The 23507-nt window shown below is 49.6% G+C and overlaps 6 protein-coding genes across 6 annotated transcripts; 2 read left to right on the top strand and 4 right to left on the bottom strand.

Annotated features, from left to right (window-relative positions):
- The first annotated feature begins 2 nt into the window (after window positions 1-2).
- BDV38DRAFT_118746 (putative pre-mRNA splicing factor) lies at window positions 3-2145 on the top strand. The gene is made up of 3 exons (XM_032051087.1): window positions 3-129; window positions 211-293; window positions 379-2145. Exons 2-3 carry the CDS (start codon window positions 269-271, stop codon window positions 1893-1895), a joined length of 1542 nt encoding a protein of 513 aa, XP_031912098.1. The 5' UTR covers window positions 3-129; window positions 211-268; the 3' UTR covers window positions 1896-2145.
- Window positions 2108-3417, top strand: BDV38DRAFT_118741 (J-type chaperone JAC1). Its single transcript, XM_032051086.1, has 2 exons — window positions 2108-2179; window positions 2272-3417. The coding sequence occupies exon 2, from the start codon at window positions 2412-2414 to the stop codon at window positions 3228-3230; it is 819 nt and encodes a 272-aa protein (XP_031912097.1). The 5' UTR covers window positions 2108-2179; window positions 2272-2411; the 3' UTR covers window positions 3231-3417.
- Window positions 3418-3920: 503 nt separating this feature from the next.
- BDV38DRAFT_118729 (tellurite-resistance/dicarboxylate transporter family protein) lies at window positions 3921-5943 on the bottom strand. Its single transcript, XM_032051085.1, has one exon. It carries the CDS (start codon window positions 5776-5778, stop codon window positions 4582-4584), a length of 1197 nt encoding a protein of 398 aa, XP_031912096.1. The 5' UTR covers window positions 5779-5943; the 3' UTR covers window positions 3921-4581.
- Window positions 5944-9484: 3541 nt separating this feature from the next.
- On the bottom strand, window positions 9485-11750 carry BDV38DRAFT_118716 (uncharacterized protein). Its single transcript, XM_032051084.1, has 2 exons — window positions 11576-11750; window positions 9485-11407 (listed from the first exon to the last, which is right to left on the bottom strand). The coding sequence occupies exons 1-2, from the start codon at window positions 11599-11601 to the stop codon at window positions 9808-9810; spliced, it is 1626 nt and encodes a 541-aa protein (XP_031912095.1). The 5' UTR covers window positions 11602-11750; the 3' UTR covers window positions 9485-9807.
- Window positions 11751-14924: 3174 nt separating this feature from the next.
- BDV38DRAFT_284273 (uncharacterized protein) lies at window positions 14925-15245 on the bottom strand (the record flags this gene model as incomplete). The annotated part of the gene is made up of 3 exons (XM_032060222.1): window positions 14925-14962; window positions 15032-15180; window positions 15235-15245. The coding sequence occupies 3 exons, from the start codon at window positions 15243-15245 to the stop codon at window positions 14925-14927; spliced, it is 198 nt and encodes a 65-aa protein (XP_031912094.1).
- Window positions 15246-16788: 1543 nt separating this feature from the next.
- BDV38DRAFT_272311 (CAP-Gly domain containing linker protein BIK1) lies at window positions 16789-22708 on the bottom strand (the record flags this gene model as incomplete). Its single annotated transcript, XM_032057466.1, has 5 exons — window positions 16789-17633; window positions 17733-18002; window positions 18431-18435; window positions 18733-18867; window positions 20751-22708. The coding sequence occupies 5 exons, from the start codon at window positions 22706-22708 to the stop codon at window positions 16789-16791; spliced, it is 3213 nt and encodes a 1070-aa protein (XP_031912093.1).
- Window positions 22709-23507: the final 799 nt, after the last annotated feature.

The following is a 23507-nucleotide window of genomic DNA, read 5'->3' as shown; positions in this document are numbered from 1 at the left end:
CGGTATATAATCACCTGAATCAATCCGTCCGACTTGTTGAAAAGGTGCTGGGCAGTCTGATCGACGCCCGTGACTATATTGCCCACGATGATGCACCCATCCAGACAGGCGTATGTGGAGGAGGCGGAGGTAAGATCTACCCTTTTGCTTATCGATCCTGTATTCTATGGGCCTTGGAGTGGTAACAGATGATCGCAACGCGCTTACAAGGCTTTTCCCTTTGATGAGATTCACTGACATGCAACGACTTGGCTCATAGGACACCGATATGGGCATTGATCTGGCCAATCTGCGTAAGATAATTTCCCCCCCTCTCCGGTCAAGTTAACCATCATATGTATCTTACCCGAATTTCACTAATTGATCTATCCCATGTAGCTGTTGACCGCGATTATGATATCCCCTCCGCTGCGGCGGGCATCCCCTCCGAGAGAGCGTCCGCCATTCTGTCCCAATTCGAACGCAAACGGAGAGCTGCTGCTATGGTGGTCCCCACCGATGATAGTCGAGTGCGCGCACGATTACGAGAGCTCGGGGAACCCATCACTCTATTTGGCGAAGGTCCCGCGGACCGGAGAGATCGACTACGGGAACTCTTAACCGATCTCGCCGAGCAACAGGATGCGGCGGCAGCAGAAGGAGATGTGGATATGAGAGAAGCGACAGAAGAGGCTGAGGAGGAGGAAGCAGAGCAGCAGGAGGAGTTTTACACCGAGGGTTCTCAAGATCTGTTGGAGGCACGAAAAGCGATCGCACGGTTCTCCCTTCCTCGTGCAAAGCAGCGCGTCGCCCGACAGAGAGAAGAATCGACCATTCCACTCCGAACGCACATTAAGCACCGTAAAGCGGTTAAGGAGAAGTTACATGGGTTTGATCTTTACGGTTCACAGATTGCAGGTGATCGTCCAGTCAGCATCTGTCGCTTTGCGCCAGATGGGCAGACCATCGCTACAGGTAACTGGGGTGGTGGGATTAAGCTGCTTACGGTGCCAAACCTGGAGGAGAAACGGTCATTTAAGGCACATACAGATCGGGTAGGTGGCCTGTCATGGTTCCCAGGTGCTACACTGTCGACATTCAATGTTCCCGAATCGACCGTCAACCTCGTTTCTGGAGGTGGTGAGGGAAATGTGTGTCTCTGGTCGCTGGATCAGGATCAACCGATAGCTACACTGTCAGGCCACAGTGGTCGTGTATGCCGAACGGAATTCCATCCGTCCGGGCGATATGTGGCATCCGCATCCTATGACACAACTTGGCGGTTATGGGATGTCGAAACGACCGCGGAACTCTTGCTCCAGGAAGGCCATTCTCGGGAGGTCTACACTGTATCATTCAACAATGATGGTTCTCTTTTGGCCAGTGGAGGACTCGACAGCATTGGACGTATTTGGGATCTTCGGACAGGCCGGACTGTGATGATCCTTGAAGGCCATATCCGTGAAATCTACGGTTGTGACTGGGGTGTGGATGGATACCGTGTCTTGACCGGCTCAGGCGACGGCTGGGTAAAGTGCTGGGACTTGCGTCAAGTTCGGAGTACCGGTGGGATCGGTGCGCATAAGAGTGTCGTGTCCGACCTTCGGTGGTATAAAGGCACAGAATCTACCAGCTCCTACTTACCGTCTACTGATGGGCACAATGGCCGGATGGATGTGGACGGCGATCAACCCCCACAGTCGACACCTGTACAGCCAAGGAAGTCGGGCACTTTCTTTGTGAGCAGTGGGTTTGATAAGAATGTGAATATTTTCAGTGCGGACGACTGGTCATTGGTGAAAAGCCTGAGTGGCCATTCAGGCAATGTGCTGAGTACCGATATCAGCGATGATGCGCAGTGGATCGCTAGTTGCGGACACGACCGCACAGTCAAGCTTTGGGGCATCGACGGCTAGGATAACCGAATATGCTACAATATAATAACGGGGTCAGTTTGCCCAATCTATGACCCTGCATTACAGGTCACTACTTCAAAATCCAGGTAGTCGATTGCTCCATACCTGAATACAGGCGCTTCGCTTGTCTAGTACCCAGAGAGTTGGGGGGGTTCCTACGATTATACAAATATTATTATAAAAATAGCCGATCTCGCGAACCACCGAACCGATGCCGTCTACGGAACTTCTATTTACTTTAGTCACCAACAGCTGTACACTGAGAAACCCAATGAATATCAAAAGTAAGCTCTCGGACTATGACGTAAATTGCCGGAACCCACTCCGTTTTCTCCGAAGGCCGGAACCCCATGCTGACTAACCGGCCCTATATTAGGTTTGCCCGATAAGCATCAATTCCCCAACGCAGTCCGAGTATTTTCGCCTCGTGTAATCTACAACTATTACTTGTACAGTCTCCACATATCTGTCATTTTCAGATCAACTTGGAGCCTAAATTGGGCAAAGTAAGAGAAGATGAATTCCTCTCTTCGACCTCAGAGACTGCTACCGCGGCTCTCCTCTGCAACCTCCCGAACAACATCAGGAACTCGGCCTTCATTCCTCGACCAAAGACCAGGGACATGCCTCCTTTGCCAGCTCAGACCTCAAAGTACCACTCGTGTACCACGGATTCATCAGATCCAGCTGCCCCGTCGCTTCTCTTCCACATCTGCCTCCCTCAATGCTACCACAACCGATAATAACGGCACAATCCAAAAAATCCCGGACATCACGAACCACTACACGATCTTCCCCAAAACCCTCCCAGCAGGGCCACCCCCGAGCTCTCCCTTCCACATCTCCGTCAGCGACCTGCGACGCGAGTTTCTCCAGCTCCAGGGCACAACCCACCCGGACAAGTACCCCCCGGGTCCATCGAAACAACAAGCCGAGGCACTCTCAGCCCGCATCAACGAAGCCTACCGCACGCTGTCCGATCCGCTCACACGCGCGCAGTACCTCCTCCGCGAGATGCATGACATCGACGTCACAGCCGAGGACGGCGCCGCGCACCATGCGCTCGACCCGGAGACACTGATGGAAGTAATGGAGGTGCAGGAGACGATCGAAGAAGTTGGCGCCGAACCAGGCGCGGAGTCCACAATCGCCGAGCTGAAGAAGCAGAACGAAGCTCGTGTAGTAGACTGTGTGGAGAAGCTAGCAAACGCCTTCGATACCCGCGATCTGGAGTCCGCAAGACAGGAATGCGTGCGCCTGCGCTTCTGGTATAATATTGCGCAGGGGTTGAAGGAGTGGGAGCCCGGTCTTACTGAGATTAGACTGGTGCACTAGGTTTCTACTCGTGTTTTTGGATTATCGACCTTTTTGGATTGGATACCTAGATCCTGGATATGGCCACGACCCGTCATGTCTAAACTACTGTGTACGATACAATGCTGTCGACGTAAATACCCTCATACCATAGAAGTGTGCTATATTTTCATATTGAGCTATTAAAGAGCACAGTTGGATATTCTATAACATCATCTCTTCTCCAGCCCAGTTAATTGGAAACCTAAACCCATCATGCTATTATACCTCGGAGATATATGTACTATCCCAATATATATAAAACCACCATAAATCAAGTACCCCATCGCAGGACCCAAACGAAACCACCAAACAACCTACAAACCTTAATAGAATTCATGAAATATCATCAGTAAAGACATTAAATCAGACCAAGATCCAAGACCCACTCCAAGTATATATAATTCCAGAACACCAAACCAACCCAACATACATCAAACTTGGCAGTCCCCAATCCAATCTACCAAATGGCAAAACACAACCCTAAACAAACTAGTATGGTCTCGGAGCAAAAACCTCTTTACCCAGCTCGGAATTACTTTCTACTATCTAATGACCTAAATCCAGTTAATTACTTTAGTACTCTACATCATACTCCGTATACAGTAGGTACTAAGTAATTTCCTCTCCGCCAAGAACTAATAAACCTTTCTATCCCGGTAATTCATAATCCATTCCAACTCAAAGACTCCCCCCTCCCCCACTTACCAAGTGTAGTAGGATGGGGTGATCCGGTTTGGACTATCGTTTGGGTTATATCTAGGGAAATATGGATTGGTTCTATGGGTTTTTATGGATTAATATGGATCTGAAACCAGGGTGTTGGGAATTAGAACTTACTGGTTGGACTTTTACCTTGAGTCTTAGTACTTTCTTGCTACTTTTACTGTACTCAATACTTTGGGGGAGTTGATTATGTGCCATATAAGTGTCTTTTTCTTTTGCCCTCTATTCTATGATTTCTATTCCTCTGTCTATGGTGGAAAGGCTTGAAGGCTTGAAGGCTGGAAAGGAAAGGAGAAGATGGGAAATAAACAGCAACAGAAACAGGAACAGAAATAGAGTGCTAACAGGACCATGAAATCAACGCTATATATATACCGAATGACGTAACGCCGTGTGATGCCAGCTAGCAATTGACAAAAGCATAATGGTGAAGGGGGTATATAGAAAGTGGGAGGCTGATGAATGGAAGTAACGGTCTAAACTGAATAGATGGGGCAAGGGTGAAGGGAGGAAGGAGAATTGTATCTGTAAATGTATGGACATTGTGGGATGGTTGTATGGACGTAAGGGAGGGGGATAGGTAGCTAGGAAAAATGGAGCGTGCGGTCTAATCAGATACATCCTCGTCTTTACCCGGGTACATGATATCCTTGTTGATAACGGCGCGGACGTTGTTGATGAAGACGAAGATGTACATGCACACGATGCAGATGGACATGGCGGATCCGACGCCCTTCACGCCGTTACTGTTGAGTGCTTTGCCGAGGGTGATGGTGGCCAGGGTGAAGCCGGTGTTGGGGAAGACCATGGCCCACCAGTTGAGGTGGAAGGCCTTGGGCGGCGAGCGGATGACGGCGACGATGGCGATGCAGAAGAACCAGAGACTCAGGGCCCAGAGGAAGACGCCGGCTGAGATGGCCAACAGTTCGATAATACGGCCGTCCTCCAAGGCGTGGGCGTCATGTAGCAGCTTGAAGTCTTCGGGGAGGCCTTTGGTCATGCCGACGAGGGCTAGGGCTGTGAAGGCTGGGGGTCCGACGCAGATGAACATCCCTGGTCTGTGGTCGCTGTGGGGCAGGCCGGACTCCATCAGTCGGCCGATGTAGTGGGCATACATCATGAAGCTGATGGAAAAGCCAAGACCCTGGAAGGTGACACCGGCGCCGATGATGGGGAGGGCTGCGCGAGCGGGCTGTTGTTCACCGATGACGGAGGCGATGGTGCCGCTGAGCATGATGGGGAAGGCTGGGAGGATCCATGAAGGCATCATGGTTTGAAGGCCATACTTGTGGGATGAGAAGACGAAGGAGTATTGTATGATCGCGACCAGCAAGGTGCAGAAACAGTAGATCCAGAAGAGGGCTTCGAGGGCTAGTTGGAAGGATTCACTAGGTTCTTCACCGAAGTAGCGAGACAAACCGCAGATGATGGTTGCGACGGAGAGCCAGAAGGTCGGAAAGAAGAGACCCTCGCGGTCATGGCGGAGGGACTCGAGAAGGTTGCCGTGTAGGATGAACCTGAGAGCCATGGTAGAGCAGACAAGGGCGAAGAGGATCAGGTTGAGGATGTAGACTGCGATGCCGATCTCTTTCAATCCGCGGAACCCAAAGGGCTGGCTGATGATGAGGACGGCCAGCCCTCCTCCACTCATTGTTAAGGTGTACCAGGCCCAGGTGAAATGACGAAGCCTCTCCCGGATACCCACCGGGCCAAGCTTCTTCTCATCCTCAACCTTCGGAGGTGTTAACATTTCGACGTCTGAATGAGATGAACCCGGTGGTATGTAGTGTTCGGTGTTGAACATGGTGCTCTTGGCGCGAAGCTTATAAGACAAAGGAAGAGTCTATGGTAGAGTGGTACGATATGAAAAAGAGATAAGCAACAGTGGTATGACTTTAGGAAGAGGCAGTGTGGTGTGACCCTGAGGAAGGCAAGAGAAGATAAGAGAAGAGAATGAACGAGGGATAGTTGGGTATCTGATAGACTGTCTGACAGTGATCTCCCAATTGTACTTGTCGTGGAAACCTCTCACACTTATAGCTTGATGTATGATGGGAGAATGAGTGCAAGGAACCAAAAGAACGACGAAAGAGCTACTGCAAGTAAAATCCCTTGACGGATCAGACGCTTCAGGCTAAACCAAGAGAAATGAAAGTATGAAGGTATGCAATGCAATGCAATGCAGCTGGACACAAAAAGAAAGTGAGTGGATTATGAGTGGGACAACGCTTTGAATGGCGTGGAAAGCAATCAATGGAATAGAATAGAGATCTATCGAACAAGACGCTACAGCTATGGGACGGTCTAGATATATGAACAGTGCTGGCATCCTCTGCACATGCTGCGGATGATAGGGCATCATTAACTTCAGGCTGATGCTCATCGTCGCCCATAGTCGATACTGAGGAATGCAGGGCCAAGAAATAGAAACCAGATCCATACCAACATGGTTGGCTTAGAGACGACGAAACCCGCTTTCCCAAACTCTTGTCGTCCCAGAAAAGGGATACAGAGCCCACCGCGGGCCGGAAGGAATAGGAAGAGTTCAGGTTTGGCGCATATCAGGGGGCCCATTGCATTATTGCAAAGGGGCAGAGGGACCATGGCGTAAGGTCTCGGCATTGCACTCAAGCCAGCGATGACTAGGGGAAGAACAGAGAACGACCAGAATGGTTCATGATCTTCGGTGGATAGCGTCTTCATTCTGATCCGCCAAGGCTAGAAGAGGCTATAGTTCCAGTGGGTCATCCGCGTAGAAACAAGTTCCAACAACGTCAACGACTATGCAATGCATGCCTTTGATATCAATAGGAATTAAATCCTTAGTATCCACTTCAGGCAAACAAGAAAAAAGAAAGAAAAGAAAAGAAAAAAAAAAGACTGATGGTAAAACACTTTCCGATCCAATCCGGGTGCTTGTTGGCTGTGTCAAGTGCATTTGTTTAGCGAGTGTCACATCTCCTATACCGTTCTGCTGCTATCTAGAAGGCAGACGTTTTTTCTTTTCTTTTTATTTTTGGCTCCCAGAATTGATTTTTCATACAGTCTTCCATCTGGTTAACTGCTTACGATATCGGTTGAGGAAGGTCAATCTGTTGCTCTTTAATTCCCAGCCGAACACGAATTTAACGGCTTGTCTGACAGTGTCGGCTTCTCATGTGCTTCTTCTCAGACCAAGCCGAAGTCCGTCTTTTTCGGCCCGAATTGCAGGGATCCTTTGTTGAGACACAGCGCTAAAGTATAAAAAATAAAAAATAAAAAATAAAAAATAAGAAATAAATAAAAAAGAGTGGCGAGACTATGTAAGACGACCGCCATAATGCCTGCAGGGTGAGTGGAACCCCATCAAGGCCATTGAACCATTCGATCACCGAATCAGGTACTTTTCCTGTCACGGAACGTCTGGGAAGAAGAAGAAGATTCTCAACGTGCGCGGCGGTAGGCATCATCGAACAGCGTCTCGCCCATGGACTGCGAGTGGCCAAGACTACGATCGACAGCACATCACCGACGGGAGGTCCACTGCCAAGCTCAGTGTGGCTATGGACGAAAGATAAGGGCACAAAAATAAAATGATGACCAAAAAAAAAGGGGAGCGGATTTTAGAGTTAAAGTTTAGGGATGTTAGATTATGTTTAAAAAAAAAGGAGATAATTAATCATTCATATAGATAACAGCAACCATGGGGAATGTGATGTATTCCTTCCATTGCGGAATTTCACTTTGGCCCTCTTCTCCGTATTCGGTCTGTCTGTCTGTATACTTCGGAATGACGATGATACATGGATGACACTGATCGTCCATGACCAGCCATGGCCGGTCAAACACACAGCGTTGGACAAGAATGCAAGATGACCGAGATGAACCGTCAGTTTGAAGCGTCAGACGCAATGAGGAATGGAACGAGTCTCGAGTCTTGGCAGGAGGTTCTTGGCAAAGATATCCAACTATTAGGGCAACGGACGTAACTAAACCTCAATAATGTGACTATCCGACGGCACAACCCAATTGTGTTTCAGCATTTGGAATTATGAACGATGGATGATGCGTACACCGTACAGTCCTTATCTTGCCTTGTCCTTTACTGCTTCCCACATTCTTTCTGATCTGGAGGAAATTGTTGCTGCCTTTTCATGATCTGCACTTGACATCCATGTAAAAATAGTACTACTATTGAGCCGGCCAAGAGAGGCAGTGATGATAGGCTAATGCGTCAGCATTACCGAGCTCCTCTTTCTCACTGTAAACCCGGAGTAGATCAGAAGGAAGGACAATCAAAAGAGGCCAGGAAGAATGATCAACCGCTATACAATAGTTCATTTGAAATCCCACTCTCCTCCCTGTTCGCTTGCGGAGTAGAGCTCTGCCGGGACGTTGAACCCCCCCCCCCCCCCCCCAATCGATGAACCCATACCCCAGTGCGCTCCGCCGCCGTCTCCCCCCACTCCCAGATGGTCCAGTTTGATCGTTCTCTCTTCCCATCTCTGATCCGTCTTCTGTATCGAGACTATCGACTCTTACCGAGGAACGCGGTGGCACAGACATGCACCCGCCAAGACCAAGCAATACTGGTGGCCAAGAAGAGCACAGGTAGATCATCGTCCCCACCAATCCCCCTGACCAGTCCTTCCGCCTAAAGATGAGAGAAAGCATTCGACGGGTTTTTCGGCAATCGTGAAAAAAAAAGCAAAAGACCCAGCCAACCTCCGGACTCAAAATCCGACTATGCTTGGCGTTGTACCAGTCGCCAGAGAGACGTGGTTGACTTCTTCGGCCCGTCATCCCCAATTCTTGGACTCAATACACTCTGTATCAATTCTCAGAAACAGCACTTTCTTCCTCGGCTGCGAACTACTTGGCTGGCTTGTCAGTCATCTCTTATCGCGGCTAAATACACGGGTCCTCGTTTGTTGGATGGGTCCGACTTCCTGCGACTGCGCGCTTTTTAATATAACCTGCAGCAAAGAGGGGCCCGCCTTGCATCTGGTCGGGCGTGGCTGCAGATACTCGAATGGGATTCCTTGAGGGTCTCGTCATGCAGCTAGAGGTCTGTTGTTCGAGGTCATTGTGCGCTAATTCCAGAACCCCTCCCCCCTCCTGGATATTTTGCCGGATTATTCCTAAAACACGATCAGCCATGAAGGAATCAACGGGGATGGTCGATGGGATACAAGCTAGAAGAGGGTGATCAGCACCGATCCCGCTGCAGAATTATCTAGCCCAGGACACCGAATCCAATCTCACGCTTTCGGATCAGTAAGCGGCAGGATTGAGAATGAAGGCGCAGATGTCCCAATGGGGGAGGTAGAACGAAACGGAATCGATGCATCCAAGACGGACGCCGACAATCTAAACCTTCCCGTGTTTCTTGTGAAACGGAAGCAACCTTCAGACGGTATTAGACCTGATCAATAAGACATTGAAGAATGGTCGATGCTCCCTTGGCGGAGTGGGGACCCAATGTAACAGTAACGTAGAAATTATCTATGATCGTCTAGGACGGAAGGCTTTCAACAAATTATCATTCAATGTTGGATCACGCAAAGAAATTCGTCACAGGCGGAAGGATGAGTAAACATAGCACAAGGTTCAAGAAGACTCCACCGTCCCAGTGGTTCCGAGACAATCCACATCTGGCATTATTCATACTCCCAAGTCAATCATATACGTAACGGTCGTCTCTGTGTTTGATCGGTGTCGGTGCGTATGCGCTCTTTTGATATACATGTTGGATGAAAACAACGAGAAAGAAGACAAAAGAAATAGCTAACGGAAAGAGAGTTCAATAATCAAGAAACAGAAAAGAAACATAAGTCATATCATATCAATCATATCACCACATCATGCGGTACACCAGATCCGATGCAAGCTCGGTGGTGGTGTCCAGGAGGGGACGCAAGCCCTTGGCTGAACGCTTATGTGGGTAGGGCATGCCCGCAGTATTTTCCTCGGGAGGACAGAACTCCGCGAGGTCCCGGATCTTGCAAGCTGCATAGTGTACAACCAATCTCCGAAGCTCGTTGTCGCGAAGCTGAGTGGCGGAGATGGCGGAGATAGGCTCGAGACGGGTGGTTTTGTTGTAGGTATAGTCGAGGAGGTCGAGGATCATCCTGGCTTTAGTGGTCGCTAAAGCAAATGACTCCTCATCCTGGGAGTCCATTGGATGCTCGGGGAATCCTAGGTTCAAGAGATCCGTATGGAGCTTCCGGAGACATAATTGGGCAAGGGCAGGTATCAAGAAGCGCGTGGCGAAGACATACAGCTTGGCATGGAAAACAAGATACGGAAGGTCACCCTTGGTCGATGCCGAGTATGACAGTGAGCTTGGCGGTCTGTTTCCGTGGGTCTGTCGAGGGTCGTGATAGTCCATGGCTGCAAATTCATCCCACAGGTTGGTGCCCGAATCGTGCTGAAAGTTGAAGCGCTGCCTGGCAAATGACATGTCGATGAAGGAGTTGGTCCGGAAGTGGGATGGTTTCGGTTCCTCTGTGACTTTCTCTTCCTCCTTCGTCTCGGCCTTCATCTCCGTTCTTTCAGGCTCGACCGTTTCAGGTTCCTGCGGCGTGGGAGCAGATTGCTCCCAGGTGTCAACCTCGGTCTGAACAGGCTCAGCCGGTTGGGCGGCCTCTGCCTCAGCTGGAGCTTCCATGGTCTCCTGAGGCTGGCTCCATTCCTCAACTGGGGCAGGCGTTTCCTCAGCAGGAGGGTTCTCGACCTCTTCCGGTTTCTGAGGCGGAGGCGTGGAGGGAGGAGTCAGGTTGGTCGTCGTGGGCTCTTCCGCGGCGGCAGCACCCTTCTTCTTCTTGTCCTTCTTGTTCTTCTTTCCCTTCTTGCCTTTGCCGGAACCTGCGCCTTCATTGGCGTCTGCAGGGTCGCCTTCCTCGGCAGCGGGAGTCGCAGGAGGCTGCTCAACTGGCTCTTCGGGAACCGGCTCAGGGACCGGCTCAGGTTCCTGTGGTGGTTCAACGGGAGCTTCTAGAGGCTCCTCCGGTGCCCTGTTCTCCTCCTCCAGAGGATGCTCTGGTTCTGGAGTCGGCGGCGCCTGTTCCTGCGGTTGTGGCGGGACTTCCTCACTTGGCTTGCTCTGCCCCTTGTCGGCCTCGTCGCTGGGTTTGAGGTCCGGCTGCGCCAAGACAGGCTCTCCAGAGAACACCCCCTTGAATGGGTTGTTCACGACCTGTTCTTGGTATTCCTCTCGGTTGTCCGGACCGGGCACGCTGTAGTCACCGGTATAAGCATACTCGCAGAAGGCGACAAAGGTCTCCACATCTTCCTCCTCCAAGACGGCGATATGATGTTTTGATTCGCGGGTTTCCCCACTGTTCATCAAGTGGTCCAACGGCTGGGAGACATGACGGGCGAGTCCCGATTGAACGGTTAACTTGGTGTGGTTGGCGCCGACCAGGAAAGTGAATGGCGGTGAATGGACGATACTGTATCCCAATGAGAAACTCGGAGGGTCAGTGGCAATGCTGTCATGGTTGGCATAACGAAAATTTGCGCTCTTGGTGATGATACAAGGAACGGAAGAACAGAAGCAGAAAGGACGCAAACAAAATGAGACATTGGTTCGTCTGATAATGTCCCCAAACTCAACTCACCTGCTGTAATCCCGGTAGTTATCCATGGACACGGACTATGACTTGTCTATACCCGAAGAGAAAGGACTATACAACAAGAGCAGAACGAGATAAGGAAAACCCAAGAGTAGAAGAGAGGAAAGAGAGCGTACGTCTCCCACAGAGTTGATGTTCAAAAATTCCAAGAGCTGTCACTAACGATATAGACTATATATACCACACTGCCATGCGCGCCCTGACCGTTACACTTGCGCTTTGCAATGCGCCTTCTTATTCCATCGCATTACAACTCTAGGCGCAAAAAAGTCAAGGGAAGAAAAAAATTTCAAGACCGGCCCCAACTGGGTCAAGGATAGTCTGCTACGTGTGCATCCATGAGGGGGTTTCGGGAGGGTGGATTGACCGCCAACATTGTCGCGATTGCCAGCGATAATTCCCCTCTTATCGCAAAGCAGACCGTAAACCAGCCACTGGATTTCCTCATCTGCAAGTGAGTCAGCCCTTCGGTGTCTCTCATTTGTTCAAGAAACATGCGATGCACGGCGGAAAGTGGGCACAGAAAGAGGGGACTGCATCGTGGCATCGAGGGTTGCCCTACTCGAATAGTTCCCGAGCGTTGTGGACTTGGTTCCTCATCCTCACCAATACTCGGTTTTTATGACCGATTTCCCCATTGTCCAAGATCCAGTTGGACAGCTCATCTATTTTTTTTTTTTTTTTTTCAAGATGCGACGAAAGCCTCACGCGAGCCACTGCGGGGACCAGACAGCTTGCTCGTCCGGAGGGTCGGGAGAAGGCGAATGGTGGACTCGGAGACACTAAGGATTTTAGTCTGCCGTTAGGTTGTTGCCCGATGCATCACTCATTTGCCAGCCTCCTCAGGACCCAACTGAAGACTTTTTTTGTTTTTGTCAGGTGCAGTACCTGAATTGGCACTTAATTTAGTTGATACTATTCATAATTTACTAGCTTTGCTCTACGGAAGAACTAATATAAACCAGTGAGCTGGCAGGTGAATGATTCATCGTAGGTGAATTGCGAAGTACTCCATAGTCGGGAAATATCTAGTATCGTTACCAATTTTCCGTAATGGGGCATTTTGGATTGAATGCCTGCCAAATGAATAGCTAACTTGGAAGAATGGTTGAGCGAGGGACAAGCAATATGATACATCGACTAGTCTCTGCTGCATGAATTTCCATCCTGCGACTGATGTATGCGTGTAGTGGTATATAACTATGCGGTGAACGCCCCCATGTTCACTGCAATCCTAGCAAGTATGAATCTTATTATTCAAACATATTAAATTAAATCATGCTATTAAGCATAGCGCTATTCCAACGCCTCAAGAAAACTTCGTCGGTGGAGACCCTGATTTCCTCTTTGGGACATGCTTCAGACAACATAGACGAAACAACTTCTCATACATTCTACAGTTATTATATTTTCTGAAGTAACTGCATGAATGCACAAAAAGATAAGGAAATAAATAACTATGACTGCAGTTTACATATTATTACTTACTACACACCTAAACACCCCCATATCCCTAAAGTCCAACTCTACCAGCACTCGGCATCTCCCTAAACCTCAAAATAATGATGCCGCTCAATCGTGTACGCTTCAACTACATCCTTGAACCCAAACCGGACCAAGAAGCAAAACCACATCACCAACCCACTAACAGCCTCACCTCATATCCTAATAAAGGACCCGCCGTCGAACGAAGCCAAGCTCGCTTCCATGTCGGGATCCACGTCCCAGCCATCTCATCCCAACCTCGAAACCCACTCACGGCACCAATAAAGTTGCAAACGGACAAAGCAAGAGGCAAACATTGGTGATGTAAATTGGTAATGGGATCCGCCGTCTTGGACGCAGCGTCGATACTAAGGTGAAATTTGTCCGCGTCGACTATTTATAGTGACTTCTCTGCGGAGATGCGGGTGGAGTAGTTCTTGGATAGCTTTGGTGACGCGGCGACAGTCACGAAGCTAATTCACATCAAAGGAGCCGATAACTCGCTGCTGTGGGTGGAAAGGGTGGACTCGCCGTGGTTGAAGCTCTGGGTGGCTGGGGATGGACGTTTTGGCCAGCTTCACCGATATTGTCCGTAGCTATTTTCGCTCGGGACCGCGTCTCCGATGTAATGAATGGGCAGATGCGGAAGCTGGCAAGGCATTACTTTCGGGCGAGAGAGAAAAAGAAGGATAATGGACGAATGTCAGCCTAAACAACAACCAAGCAGGCTTTGACTGGAGAATCCCATCTCCATGTCGTCTGACTTCGTATAAGATTGTTACTTCTCCAGTTTCATGACTATAGACTCTTGGGGTAGCAGCTCTAAGAGTAGGAATTGCTATCGCAATCCACAACATGCTAATGAGCATAGTCGCATCTACACCCCTACAACATGGTAGCTCGTCATTTGAATGAATTTGATTGGTATCATAGCTAGTCCACCTATTCAGGTTGCGGTTGTACCCGCTAGGCCAAGGGAAACTTCCCATTTTATGGGTAAAAAAACCTTGGCCAGGACTGGAAAAACGAGAGAATGACAACACAAACGGTACAACCAGAGGACTAATTACAAAGAACCTTAAGACAGGAATATGTCAACATCCCCCAGCCATATCATCCAACTCCTATCCCCGGCCACCTGAGTTGGGTCGTTCAGAAGTGGTGTGACCGGTACTAAGAATTGACGGACGCACAGGGCGTTGTGGTGGGACAGGTTGAGAAGGCCATCAGTGCAAGACAGTGTTTTAGTGATCACAACCCTGAGTCACTGGTAAGACACGCAGTTGGCTTGCAAGAAGACCAAACTTACTATTCCTGACAGTCGTCTTTACTTCACTGCGGTGTGGCGGGGGGTTTTTTCTTTTAGCCAGCCTTAAGAGCCCAGTTAGTAGAGGAACCCAGTACTAGATGTAGGTCACACTCACAAGCTCTGTCACTTACTGGGCCTGCCACGGTGCAGCTAGCAGGAGGGCCTGTTCTCTGGTGACCGAAAGCGTGTCATGGCTCAATGTCGTAAAGGCATATCAGGATGTAGTCACGTCTGCCTGCTCGCTGCCTCCGTAATGGCGAGGTTATGCCGGCGTGCGGTTGTTTTTTTTAGCCAGCCTAAATCCAATAAGTATACATGTCGTGCCAGAGAATGGAGGATGTGTCCTTACAAGCTCTGTCACTTACTGGACCTGCCCGCGGTGCCAGGCAAGTGGAGGGTGAAGGAGGCAGGAGTCAGTCGTGGAAAGACGCATATGAGCATGAGGTTGATTTAGCATTTGTCCCCTAGCGAGCTAGTTAGAAAAAATTGCCGATGCAGTAAGGGAGGTGTGTACAAACAAGAGCATGTCCCCGTAGGGAGTTAGCCTGCGGTGCGGGCGAAGTTTGTTTTTAGCCAGCCTACAACAGCCGTCAGTATCGAAGGATAGTGCATCGAGGGAAGGTATGCATACAAGCTCTGTCACTTACTGGGCCTGCCCACGGTGCCAGGCATAATGCTCAGGGAGAGGTGAGGCAGCTCAGATCTGGGCTGGTGAGTGATCAACGAGTCATGAAGAGTGTCGAGCAAATCAAGGGACCGAGTCCTATCCAATTCAAAGCAAGCAGCACACAATCGCCTATAAGCCGAAGAGGGTGTCGTCAGCAATGGCGCTCATCTCCATGAGACTTACCAGCAGGCCATTTTGATGAAACTCGAAACCTCCACGACGGTGAGCTAACTGGGAACATGAGTCAAGTTCGGTCGGCCTGCCTCATCAGTAGTAAAGGAGCATGATGGTTAACACCTCTAGGAAGACTTACAAACACTGTTCCCTAGTAAGTCTCCATGTTAAGGCCATGTGTGAAGGAAGCAGAAGGGTGGAAGAGTAACAGTTGTTGGGACGAGGGGGACGGAGGAGAGGGGGAGGGGAAGAGGGAAAGCAAGGGGGTGGTGGCGTTGAGGTTCAGGCACGGTCATGACTCAATGACGATATTAGTACTAGTAGTAACGAAAGGCCGGCCTCGTAATGGTGAGTTCCTTAGGTGAGATCCTATTTCCTCATAAGGAGCGAGTCAGGGCATGTTGAGCTCGCGGCTTCCGGATGAACGTCGAGGTTCCTCGAGGTTCGAACCCAGGCAGGACGTGACCGAGGGTTCCATGGTCTTCACAGATCATACACGCGATTATATCTTCGAATTTCGACGGGTTGACAATGGAGGGCCAGAAGTCCCATGGAAAGGGGGCGGCTCACTCTGGGCTGATGGTGTGGAAAGCGTCCGGATGATATCAAATGAGGCAGTGAGAGGTTTATAAACCCCCTTCAAGCGGGCTGTGACAGAATCATGGAATGACCAAAATTAAACTTCCATGGGCATCGCTCCCTTGTCGTGGTCAGGCAGATGGACAGCCGGACTTGCGTTGTAATCGGTGAGACGAAATCTCCGGTTCGTTGCTGAGCTGCTTTTTAAGTTGGTTAACTCGAGGCGATTGCGCAGACATCAAGAAAAGAAGAATAGGAAACATAGTGAAATATATAGACTCGGACAAGTCATGTAAAAGACAATACAACAGGGGAAGTTAAAGCTTAAGATCTCCATTGATGCCGTTTATATACATGGGATTTCAGGAACAGTTTCTCCACGAGGTGTGTGACTCATGATCACCAGAATCAAAGCCCAACAGACTCCTAGCCCTAAAATGCGAGATCTATGCCCACTATGGGGTAGACACCCAGCGGTGAGGTGGACATTCCAAGCACCAGAAAAAAAGTGGGTATCATTGAAGAACAACAACTAAGCGTTTCATAAAACTGCAAGGGCCCATCAAAGGGGCGACATCTCTTTGGAATGTGAAGCGAAAATGTCAGAACGCCGGCTGCGGTGTGGAAAACAGTTGTTGTCTTGGCGTGACCCTAGACACGTGGCGGAGGTCTAAGGTAGCGGTGAAAAGAAGCGCATGGTATCTCAAATCCCACCGTCCGACTACCGAGGTCAGGCACTTGTAGAGATAAAAAGTGACGTGTAATCGGCCTTCCTGCGATCACGAATTGTGAAACGCCGTCGAGGATCCACGCTGTTCGGGTACCAAGGTCGGGTTTCATGTGGATCGGCTGTCAAACGGTCGAATTCTGAAACAAGGCTGTTACCTGGCTATTGAACCTCCAATTATCGATAAATGTAAACTTGTGGCAGCGGACCAGAATGGCTGCACGAATAAAAGTGAGGCTCGCACTGTGAGCGCGCAATCAAGCAACCTTTCGTCCAACATTTCCGATACCCCTTCCAACCACGCTGACAACGACGTCACCACGCTCATTTTCTCCAGGAGCATCTCTAAGACCCCAACCAGGTGCGCCAAATTTCGCTAAGTCTCTCGCCAGCTGGATTACACCTTCGTCGGCAATCACATCACGGCCAAGTTGAAGCCGGCCAACATCCTCTGAGCCCATTGTCATAAGACCCAGCATGGTCGTCGCTGCTGCGGGAGCAACACAACCGCCTTTCGAGATGGTTTCAAGCAGCTGATAAGCGCACTGCTTTCCAATATCCTCAGGAGCCTGGCCACCTGAAGGTGGGGATGCCACATCCGCAGAAAAGAGGCAACCCGTCGAGGACTCTGCGACCAGCGACAAACCAAATCCAAGGCCGATCTTCTTCTTAGCCGAAGGATTGCTCTTCTCCGGGGCAGGGACCAGCGGGGCGGAGGAGACATCAGAAAAAACGTAAGTATCCGGCACAAGCGGGTTGAGAACCCCACGAGCGGTTTCGATCATTCGTGCGTTGTTGGACGCTGAGACACCGACGGCATACGCCACACCACGAATCTTCTTTATTCTACCCGGGTTCATCATATGAAGAGTTTTCGGGAGACGCACTTGGTGGCCGAAAACCAGCTGAACTTCTCCGCCACCTCCTCTGCCATTATGTCCAGGGTTAGATCTTCGTAGGATGCGGAGTTCGACGTTGTTGAATATTCCGAATTGATTGTAGAGCGGCAAAATCGCGGTTCGCACGCTGTCCACGGACATATCACCTGTTGGCGTAGATGAAGTGATCACACCAGGGCCAGTAAAGAGGACCTTTACAGGAGCTTTGGAGAATGGGGCTAAAAGACAGAGAGGCAAAAGATAGTAGCTCACGCCGCGATTACAACCTGCAGGGAGCTCATGTCTGATCACACCACCACTGCCTGCACCTGCACCACTTCCAGTAATCAGACCAGGTTTGTAGACCACAATTGTTCCTGTATAGGAGATTTCAAGTTGGGAGCCATTGGTGACAGCCTCGAGAAGACGAAGGAAGGAAATTTCATGCGGAGCAAGACCCGGGTTGGTAGGAGACGAAGGGCGGATCTGAGAGATATGCACCGTACGGCCAGTCAAGGTTGCAAAAACTAAGCGATACACAAAGTTTTTATGCCCGGTAAAGCGGAGAGGGGGTTGTGAGGTTGCCATGATTACTTGATTGGAGAATCGCTGTATCTCCGTCGTGGGCCAGCAATATCGCAATCAGAAGCTGTATACATTTGAGCCGACAAAAAAAAAAGCGAATGGAGAAAATCTGTCGGGGAAATGATGTTCCGATATGACGTCCGGGCTTAAGCCAAACGCTTATCTCCGACCGTGATTATCAATGTCGCATGATATGTATGCGTCTTCACCCCTCCGCCGATCTCTATAACTCTGAATTTTTGCGAGACGGCTTTTTAGACTGAGAAGGGTGCACAGTGCTAATATAATAATTGCTCAAAATGCTTCCTCCGGCTCTGAATATTCCCAAATGGTACTTTCTCAACCCGTACTCGTCCATATATAATTTTATGGTTGCCCCTCCCCCGCAATGCGTCACAACATGCGACAAGACCTAATAGAAGCTATATAATGATACCATGACTGGACTGACCATGAATCCACAGGCTCGAGGCCAATTCTCACCTTCTCCAACCACCAGTAAACAACTACTGTGTCTACCACCCCTCCTCCCCGGCAACAGCCGGCTACACAGTGATGATCGTGGGGGGTCCCAACGCCCGCACGGACTACCACATTAACACAACCCCAGAGTTCTTCTACCAGTATCGAGGTTCAATGCTTCTCAGAACTGTCGATACATCCACTTCGCCCCCGGTATTCCAAGATATTCCCATCCACGAGGGTTCGTTGTTCCTGCTACCCGCCAACACGCCTCACTGTCCGGTGCGGTTCAAGGATACCGTGGGTGTTGTGATGGAACAACCTAGAGCTGAAGGTGCGGTTGATATTCTGCGGTGGTACTGTAAGAACTGTGGAGAGATTGTGTGGGAGAAGCGTTTTGTGTGTACGGACCTGGGAACGCAGGTGAAAGAAGTTGTTGAAGAATTTGGCGCGGATCAGGAAAAGCGGACGTGCAAGGCTTGCGGTACTGTTGCTGAAACGAAGTATCAAGAAGGGGAACTGGTACAGCCGCCCAGGTTCCTTGAGTAGTCGACTTTTGGAATGATTTCCAGAGCAATTTGTTAACCGATGTAATATGTAGAGTTTACGGGGTGTATATGATGATGATAACGATGATAATTGCCTATAAAATGGTGATCTGAATGTTACCAATAGACTAAAGGAGAATACTAGAGGGGGTTAGAGGACTTAATGATCATTTATGTACCTATCGGAGTGGGTCATTCTCAAATAACTATGTCTTTGCCTTTGTCTAGGGCTGGAGCAAGGTCTACCCCGAAAGCGAAACGTATCCCAGAACACAAACTATTTTAAAATGCAACAAATCTACACAGATTCGGGAGATTCGAATTAAGGTACTGAAAGGAGATCTTTCGGAGCTTATTGGAGGGCCAGACCATCACTCCTAATCAAGTCGATGGTCAATATATGTGTCAAAACCGTGGACGCTCACGGGTAACCTTCTGGCAAATGGAACATAGAAATTAAGGTGACAGGCGATAGCAACTCTGGAGTGCAGACGCAGAAACTGAAAAAGATGTAATTCTTCGAGTCCTTAGACTGAACGTCTATAAACTAGAATTTAACTCGCCATCCTATGCTGGAACCATTGGGTGGCGGCTGAGGTGGCCATATTGCTATACGCCACTATGAAACGCGTCGAAACCCTCCTGAACTTGGTCTCTGCAGTTGCCAATGTCTTATTTTGCTAGGAATAGCGGGTTCATTCAGAAGGGTATGAGCAAAACGTGTTTGGTTATATAAAAGGGGACGTATCAATTATAGATCGATTATTGCTCCTGTAATCTGCCTAGATAATTCAATCGGATATGAGTTATCTTCAAAGGACACTGATTTATCCAATAGAGTAATTTTGTACCGTTCACCACCGCACCTGTCGGGTTTGGATCCTTCCTATCCCGCGTTGAACGAAGACAATAACCTTTTATCAGACGCAGACGTAGTTAGATGGAAAAGATCAACTATCTATACTCTGACCTTTTTTCTTTCTTTCCGGCCGTAGCAAATTTGACCTAGGCCTAGTTTACTAGTTAGGTAATTCAATCTCCTGTCTTAGACGATGTGTGTCAAAGCAGCTTCGGCATGGCTGATGTCAATTCTTCCTTGTTCAGTGGGTAAATCACGATGATAATAACAGGCCTGAGAAAGAAAAAGGACAGGCAAGGGCATCAGCCTGCCTGAAGAATCTGATGAAGATGTATGTATATGTCTAGATTAGGTCGACACTGGCCACGCGTAAAAGGAATGCCAGGAAACAGAATGTAAACAACGAATGGAAGTAAGAGTGGCCAGCTCTAAGGGGCTAGAGACACGAAGATACAAAATGATTAAACATACCAGAACGAGTGACGCTTGCGAAGAAATCAATTTGACCATAGAAAGAGAACATGCTGTTGAACAAATTTGTTCAGGGTGCTCTGTAAGGTTCACACAAAGTAAGCTGGTATATGATAAAAGAGTCAGGATAGCAACTGAAAGGGCGGATAAAACAAAAGACCCGGAATAATACAGTGTATAGCGCATCCAAGAGAAGAAAATGTGTCCAACCCATTATTAAAAATAAATCAGCAACGGACTCGCTAACCGATAAGAATGTCATCTCACATCACAGTTGCGAGGAGCGTATCAAGCCACAGAAAAAAACTGATCCCTGGGTCATATACCTCGTACACCGGCATTCCAACCAGCTACCCCGTTAATCATCAAATGGGCAGTCGATGCTTTCATGGCCATCCCTTTCACAGAGTGCACACCACTTCGACTCGTCAACGGCTCCGCTTGCCTTGCCTGCCACAGGAGCCAAGGAAGATGTCGTCGCAACTCCTTTCAACCCTTCCAAAACGACATCGCGGCCGGTTTTCTGAGGGGCCGTGCTGTCCTCATGATTGGATTGTGCCGACTCGGGAGCAGGCGATGTCTCTGGTGTGAACTTTTCATCAGCTGAGTCCTCTTGAGAGGGCTCCTTGGTATCGGTGTTGCTCTTGTTCTTTTGCTCGGCGCCAAACATATTGGTGCAACTCAGAATATCGTGACCACCGGTTTCGCATATCTCACACCACAAGGAAGCACCGTCATCAGATCGGGCATCAGATTCATGCATAGTCTCCAGGCGCTGATGAGAAGATCCCGAAGTGCTACGGAGTCGTCCAGGATAAGCCTGATATTGTTCATCATGCTGTGGTTGATCATGCCAGTCACCTGGGACCACAGTGCGGTCAGATAACCGATGAGCATGGTTGACGGTATGCTCACCGCCGGTCTTTCCAACGGAGCTTGAAGATTTATGGTAGGTGTGTGAACCATTGGTGGTGGGATTGCGAGGATAGTTGTCACCATTGATTTGTAACTGCTGAAGCTCATGCTCAAGTTCTTCAATACGGAAAGTCTTCCGTTCCGTCATGCGTTCGAATTCTTCGACCCGCCGTTCCAAGTGGGCTACATGCTCTGAATCATACTCCGTTTGAGGTCCCCCAAGCTCATTCTGCTCAAGTGCATGCAAATCGGGATCACCCCGACTTAAAGAATGGATAATGGCCTTCAGACCGCGGATCTCATCATCTTTCTGGTCAAGCTCTCTTGAATGCTGTTGCCCATCCCCGACCACATGAGAAGAGCTTTCACGCTCCTTCTTCAACTCGAGCTTCGTTCGTTCGACCTCGCCCCTTAGGAATTCGACTTCTGCTCGCGCCTCAGCTTCCCCACGGCGCGCGTCTTCCAGACCCTCCTCCAATTCTGAGACCAACTCTTCCAGCTGCTTAAGTTGCCTTGCAACGGCTTCAACATCTTCTCCCCGATCCTGCAGCTCTTTGTTTTGCTGCATCAGTTCATCTAGGCGCTGTTCATATACCCGCTCGGTTTCGGCTGCAGCCACTTCCAAGGTATCCAAAGTGCTCCTGAAGTCGGCCCGATGGAGGTCGAACTCCGTCGTCAGCTGAGCAATCCTCTCATTCTTATCGCGCAACTGAGCACGAATGGAAAGAGAATCAGACCCCTCAAACTCCTCCAGCATTCTCTGGAATTCGGATAACGCGTTTGCCTGTTCATCCAACTGTTTGTCGCGGTCCAGGAGCTGCTTCTCCAGACTCCTAACTTGGTCCGTCAGCTCCTGCACCTCCGCAGCCATCGCCTTCCGCTGAACATCCGAGGACCTCGTAGATTGAGCGTCATCGTCTACACTCAGGCGAGAGGGCGGCCGGCTGGTCGAAGTGCGGGACGGTGCCTTGACTGGACTCCGTGGATGGCCATTCGAACTTCTGGACGCCCCCGACGGAGTGCGTAATCCAGTGAGACTCAGTTTCGAGGGCGGTGGGCCACGTGGGGATTCAGCTCGAGGAAGTGAAGGTCGCCTCACAGGACGGGGGGTTCGAACCGCGGGGCTCAGGCCCGGGCCGACGGATTTGCTGAAGTTGACGGGTCGGGAGGGAGTCGGAGGGTTGACACTAGGAATGCTAGGAGCTGACAGACGTTTCGTGACGTACTTATTGTTGTTCATGGGGACGAAGATGCCCGAGCCGGGGGTGGAGGTTGTGAAGTATTTCTTCCCTTCCACGTCTCCACTGTTCTTCCCTCGTCTGGCATGCTCAGCTGCCAGTTCAATGCCAGCAAATTTCCCTGGTTTGCCAGCCACCCCTCCCAAATACTTTATAGTACCATACATACCCCCGGGAACGTTTACCAGGTCACCGACCTGGATGTCGTCGAGGGGCGCCATCAGGGTGTCGAGAAAATGGTTGACCTTGACCGAGGGGACGAGGGGGGAGTATCAACCGGGGATATTAAATCATTCGAGGTCTAAGAAAGGGACTTAGCATAGAAAACAAGTCCGATATCGAAGGAAGGGATAAGCTGCGAAGACGGAGGTAACTGCGTGACTGATCATAGACCGACAGTCATAGTGTTGATAGTCTGGGCAAACTAGTAATTAGGAGGATCGGAGGATTTTCTGCGCTGGTTTCTTCCTGTCCTGGTCGGGCAGCGAGGGGACCACCGAAGGAGAAAGAATTGAGTCGATCGCCACACAGTTTTTCTCCAGTCTATGCAAAAAACAAATTGTTTCAAATCATCCCCAGAATTGTCATCATGCATCCCAGGGGTTAGTTCCAATGATAATCGCAGCAAACATAAACAACCACACGAATGAACCATGGGTTTGTGCTCCACTCATGTGTGAGTGTTTTAGTGGCCATACCGCCAGTTACTGTACATACAATACGGACATACATACAACAAACACCTGCTCGGGCAACGCAACAGGGTGCAGGGATCTTGGCTCAGACCGCCTACTGCGTTCAGTTGACCTCCCATGATTTTCAATGTCCGAGGAACGTGACTGGTAACATTGACGAGCACGGAGTAGTACATACTATACTTCATCAACATGGAAGATTATTCTACTAACTACACACGGAGTACCTTGGTTAAGCTGCTGGACTGTATCGTCTGGCTCTATATAGGGCTGGTCTTGCTGTAATCTATCAATAAGTCTCAATTTCCCCCAAAGTAGCCTGTTC

The sequence above is a fragment of the Aspergillus pseudotamarii genome (genome assembly GCF_009193445.1).
Source record: "Aspergillus pseudotamarii strain CBS 117625 unplaced genomic scaffold BDV38scaffold_37, whole genome shotgun sequence".
Classification (NCBI taxonomy): Eukaryota; Fungi; Ascomycota; class Eurotiomycetes; order Eurotiales; family Aspergillaceae; genus Aspergillus; species Aspergillus pseudotamarii.
The sequence above is the reverse complement of the archived record's forward strand: the minus strand, read 5'-3'. Positions and strand labels throughout refer to the sequence as shown.